Here is a 6,181-nt window from a genome sequence, read left to right as displayed (position 1 = left end):
TGCTAAATTAGGGACGGCTAGCGCAGATAGCCCTCGTGTAGCTTTGCGCGAAAATTAAAAAAAACAAACAAAACAAATTATACATGTATGTTTCTCATGACACAATGTTCACAATAAGCTTTTTTACAAATTAATATCATTTTATTTAATTGGGTCGAATCGATTCATATTGGCTGGTAAAGAAACTTGTATATCAATTTCTACAAATGCTCCAACATTTTCATGATGCAATAGTTTATTTGTTTATGAGATATTCCAACTTATCAAACACCGTACATGAATGGTTCTGTTTTTCGTGTGAATATTGCTGGCTTAAGATGAAATATATATCAATATATACCTTCATGAGATTACTGAAAACACCAGGTTGGGATAAATATGTGTAAACAAACAATAAGTTTGGGCTCAGTTTGATTTCTACAGCTATACGTATGTATTATAAGGCGAGGGTTTGCAAATTTGTTCTGTTCCAATTTTATTATGCTCAGTCAATACTTCCTTTATGTCATATAGTAAAATCAAACATTTAATCACTTTTTGTCATCAAAAAATATACTACAACATATCATTTTCTCTACAATATTGCCACAATTAATAACATTTGTTTAACTTAGAGTGGGTGTCTTGGCCAAATTTTTGACAGTGTTCTTCCCAAGATATTCTTTACTGCAGACATCATCTTAAAGGGCAGCAAATTCACTTTCATATGATATAAGCTGTAGCTTTATACCTTTCGTGACCATTAAAACTCATTTTTGGCCTAACAAATCACTCCATTATAAGTATTTAGAAACTGTGTACTGAGATTTACCTAAGTAGATGTAGGAGTACAACTTGAATGTCACTTTTCTGGATCAATGTAGAGGTTGATTTATAAATAAGAAAAATAAATTATTGTAATTATTATCAATGAACTGCAAGCTGCAGGATGAAGAAAAGATTAACTTAAATAAAACATACTATATCTGCAATAGGAGATTTTTTCTTTCGTTGCCTTTCAACCTCCATCTGCATGCGTGCCATTTCTTTAGCCTGAGCTAATGCCATTCTTGCTTCCGCCTGAAGTCGAGCTTGTCTTGTCATGAAATCTTCTTGTTCCTCCTCCTTTTCTTTTCTTTTACTGTTTTTCTGAGTTGACTGTAAGCTCCAATTTTTAGGTCGATTAAAGAAAATAGATGGTCTTTGTCTCTTACTCCCTAAGGACTGACTGCTACTTGTTGATTCTGCTAAAGTTGAGTTTGATACTGTCTGTTTGATATACAATTCTTAATTGTAAGAACTTCAGAGAACTTTTTTTCTTTTTTTTTGCTTGACAGAAAATTATCCATTTAGAAATATATAAACTACTTAATTTATTACTTTTCTCAATTGAATTACACATTTGTAATTTCATAAAAACTTAGTGGTACAACTTAGAGCTTCTGTATAAAGTGTTAAATCATATTCACTTTAAATTTTTTTGGTAATCTTAATTTCTGCATTTCTCTACTAAACCTTACTTTACAACAATCTCTATCTTTTTATGAAATTACGTGAGAAAAGCTTATATCTCTGGTGAGATTAGTGCCCTTTTCTTTTTTAAAGCCAAAATTTGATAAATTTTAGTTTCTAAACTTTAACATTTAAGCAAGTAAAACATCTAAACAAAATAAATGTAACCAAACAAAAGATAAGTACATGGATGAATCAAATAGTGAGAACGTGGCAGGAACAAAAGCTAACAAATTATGATTTTGTTTTCTTTTTTAACCAGAAATAGCTTAGCATCCAGAGTTGAGGGTAACATGTGATTTAAGTAACCCATTACTAGAGCTGACGATCAGTGGTATGTGTTAATGGATTAGTACATTACGCCCTCTACAGCCCATACAAAAACGTGCTACTTTCTTCAACCACTGTTTTATTCTATCATGATATAAATTTTCCTATTTTCTTTTACATTGTTTTGTCTTTTTTAAATAATTTTCGAATTACTCTTAATTTCAAGTGATATGCCTTTTCTGAACGGGATAGTACAGTTATTAATTTGTGAGAAAAATAGACGGAAGGGGTGGGTTTCATATTTTGATTCCTGAGCCCTTACCTAAGTCTACTCTTGCTTATACAACAATATAGAATAAAGTTATTAATTTCTGGAATAAAATGGATGGAGTCTTAAACTTTTCCTCTACAAATACAACATTAAATAAAATTAAATAAAAGTAAATTATCTCTTTATTCAACACCTAAGTAGCCAGAGAATTGTCGGTGAGTGCTACCAGCCAGTTACCGTCCCCATTTTCAGCATTTCAAAATTAGTGGCAATAACAGATAGCCTCAGTAGCATTTCAATAACAAAGACAGAATGTGCAAATTTAGTGGCAATAGCTTTGATTTGGCTTAAATTTCGAGCAAAGCTATACGAAGACTATTTGCGCTAGTCATCCTTAATTTATCATTGATAGACTAGAGAGAAGGTAACTAGTCAACCCCACTGCCAGTTTTATGGCCGGATTCTTTACAGTAGGTGTCTGTGGCTTGTTGGCGATAAATGTCAACAATAAACAGACAGCACACAATCCACTTGTTTTAAAATAATATATTCAAAAGAAGTCAAACGTGTGTACAAATATTCGTTACACAGTTGTATTCAGAGTTTTAAATAATTGTTTCCTTTCCATCAAAGTTCACACAGGTGGGTTCAATTACTTTAGAACACCCGTTGACAAGACAAATTCGCCCGGCATGGCCAGGTGGTTAGGGCGCTCGACTAGGAATCTGAGGGTCGCGAGTTCGAATCCCCGTCCCACCAAACATGCACTCCCTTTCAGCCGTGTGAGCGTTATAATGTGACGGTCAATCCCACTATTCGTTGGTAAAAGAGTAGCCCAAGAATTGGAGGTGGGTGGTGATGACTAGCTGCCTTCCCTCTAGTCTTACACTGCTAAATTAGGGACGGCTAGTGCAGATAGCCCTCGTGTAGCTTTGCGCGAAATTCAAAACAAACAAACAAGACAAATTTTTCTTTACCTCTGTTGTTACAATACCAATTTGAAACTCACTTTAGATATTCCCCTTTACGGCTAAACTAACAATCACGCAGACTAACTTCACTTTCCCTAACTTACTTTAACTTCTTTACTTACACTCTATATCTGCACGTGATTACAACACCAGACAGAAAAATCTAGAAATATCTAGCCCTCTAGTGACAACAATATTCACATGATGAGAAGAACTTAGAAACTTCGAGTAAGATGACATAAACAGTATTTCAATAGCCTAGTACAACAATTAAACTTCATACACAACATGCAACTCGTACAGAGGTAGGTAACGAAACTTGTCATAACTATCGCTTTTAAAATAAGTACCTTTTAACACTCTTGTTATGAAAATTAAATAATAATTACATAATAACTCTTAAACTAAGTACCCTTTAACACTCTTGTTATGAAAACTAAATTATAACTCTTAAACTAAACATTCTTGTATATCAAACATCCATCCACCGCCAATTCTTGGGCTGCTCTTTTACCAACGAATAGTGGAAATGTATTTTAACGCCCCCACGGCTGATGAGGATTCGAACCCGTTCCCCTCAGATTGCAAGTCGAGCGCCTTAATCACCAGGCTTTGGGTTTAACATCAAAAGAGTATAATGGAAATATTTCGACTATCCAAGTAATCGAAAACAGTAATTTCAATTAATCTATTAGTTTACGTGACATTAATTTATGCAATAGTTGTTCATAAGCGATTAATTAAGTTACCCACCTCTTCTCGTTACTTTAATGATATTACTTTTTTCAATAATGAGATATCATAACACATTAAATTTTGAACATGAATAATATTATTACAGTTATTTTATACGAAATATGTTCATCTCGTTACATTCTCTCTACACTAGTGATTTTTTTTCGGTTTTAAAGCCAAGGTAAGTTTCAGTTTCTAAATTCTAAGCAAATATAATATGTAAACGATGTGTCACATATGATTTTCCTCTGATTAATTGCCAAGACCAATTTCAAAAAGCAGCTCACAACATGCTTTTCATACAAGCTTTATCGACACTGAGGTCATGTTTTGTTTCTATCTGTGTAATTGTGCGCGTGCGCAATTTGCAATCAGACCAACATAAATTTAATAAATTCGTTTTCTGAGATATGATCCAAAGAAGTTTGGAATATCCACGAGAGGAGCAAAAGAAATATAAAAAGTAATAACAATTTGATACTTTTTATTAACTAATACGTAAGGACATTATATATTTTTTTTTTCTGAAGAAACAAATAATGAGATAATCTTTTCAGTGATGTACCTAATATTGGGAGTATCGCACATCTTTCATTTATTTAAGATTCACAGAGAAATAAATAGGCAATTATAGAATACTGAACTTCAACAAGTTAAATGATCAAAATTAACTATAAGAAAAAAATACAAAATAAACTGAAATTAAACATGTGTTAGATACTGTTTACTTGACATTAATATTAATTACAATCTGAGCAAGACAGCTAATAAGAACAAAAATAAACTGAAATTACACACGTGTTAAATACTGTTTACTTGACATTAATATCAATTACAATCTGAGCAAGTTAGCCACTTAGAACAAAAATAAAGATGAACCTGGTAATGAACATAGCTAACGCAATATTCCAGTCATATTTTCTTACTTATAAAGATTAGAATGCAGTCATAAACCCAATGTTAATTAGTCCACAATAGCTTGTTGTAAACGAAAAAATGCATACTTTCCCAAGTGAAAACTTATAAAAAAAATATGTTGAGTATTACTAAAGTAAATACCTTATCTTTGTCTGAAGCATCAGTCAGTCTACTTGTATTTTCAACTGCTGATGACAGTCCACATATATTTTCTTTTTGAAAAGAACTTTCCAAATCATGGTCGCTTCCTTGACTTTCTTGGTCACTGGCTCTTTCATTCATAAAGCAAATCTGTAGATTCATCCCACTCTGCAATCTGGTAGAAAGACTAGGTTTTTTGGTGACTCTTTCTCCACAGTAGTAATCGTCACCATCGGAGTCCATAGCCAGTTTCCTGCGAATTTCTTCTCGATCATTTCGTCGCTGAAAACCGGAAGAGTTTAATGGATAACGACAAGCTCTTCATTATATTTATAGACAACTATTGGAGAAAATACTTTTGGATAGCATATCTGAAGACATTCTGTTTATTAGGAATAATTCATATTCAAAACATCCAATTGTAATTCTGATAATGTTTAGTATTTTTATATAATAGATCCAGCAGTTTGTCATTATATTTTTACACGAATCTATGTATAATAAAATTACCTTGGGACAAATTATTTACAGTAATAAGTTGGGTGTTAGAATGACGTAATATAAAGCATAGTCAATACAAAGGATTTAGATAATTTAATTACCAGTGAATTTAAAACAAAACAAAACATAGTGATCTATGTTTGCAATATTCTTTATTGATATAAAACACTTGTTAAAAGAATGTAATATGTAATGTATCAAGCTTGCATAACATTAATGCACTATTAGCTTTACGTAATGTAAGGCACACACATTAGAAACAATAAGAATATAGTTTACAAGCATTAAAGATCTAAATAAAATAAAAAAAACCAATTGTATTCATATAAACAATACAATATCAGTTATAATAGACACAATACTCAAGGACAAACAGGGGTCTGTTGGTCCATCATGGCTGCCTCATCCACTGAAACTTAACGACGTATAGGTTGGAGAGTAAGAGAGGGAAACAACTCAGGTCTGGCCCTCATCATTAAAATATTTATCAACCATTTTCTTATACTATTTTAAATTTATTGCATCCACCACATCTGAGGGCAACTCATTCCAAAGGCCAACCATCTTGTTAGAAACGTAAAACTGTCTTAGCTAAAAATGACTTTTACCCTGCCAAAATTTATGTGCACCTTTGTCCTACCATCCTCGCCATCAAGTATGATGCTTCAACATTATCAATTCCTTTAACAGCTTTAAACAAATCAATTAAGACCCTTTTAGCTCTTCTTCCTTTTTTCAAGAACATCTTTCCATTCCAGGTATAATCCTAGTAACCCCTTTCCAACAATTCAATGCATTTCTTAAGGCAATGTTACGTCTCCGTTTGTTAATTAACTTTCCGTAACTTCGTTCCGACGAAACTTTAGCGACACAAGTCCTTACT

General features: G+C 32.6%; 1 protein-coding gene across 1 annotated transcript in view; it reads right to left on the bottom strand.

Annotated features, from left to right (window-relative positions):
* The window catches only part of LOC106469657 (general transcriptional corepressor trfA-like), an 87,081-nt gene that overhangs the window by 25,291 nt on the left and 55,609 nt on the right, over positions 1–6,181 (bottom strand). Inside the window, exons 4-5 of the mRNA XM_013930158.2 lie at positions 4,798–5,079; positions 961–1,248 (exon numbers count right to left, since the gene is read on the bottom strand). Coding sequence (XP_013785612.1) covers positions 961–1,248; positions 4,798–5,079 — 570 coding nt within the window. The remainder of the gene's footprint in view (positions 1–960; positions 1,249–4,797; positions 5,080–6,181) is intronic.

This window comes from Limulus polyphemus, unplaced genomic scaffold (genome assembly GCF_000517525.1).
Source record: "Limulus polyphemus unplaced genomic scaffold, Limulus_polyphemus-2.1.2 Scaffold3595, whole genome shotgun sequence".
NCBI classification, from domain to species: Eukaryota; Metazoa; Arthropoda; class Merostomata; order Xiphosura; family Limulidae; genus Limulus; species Limulus polyphemus.
This window is presented reverse-complemented; position numbering and strand designations above follow the sequence as displayed.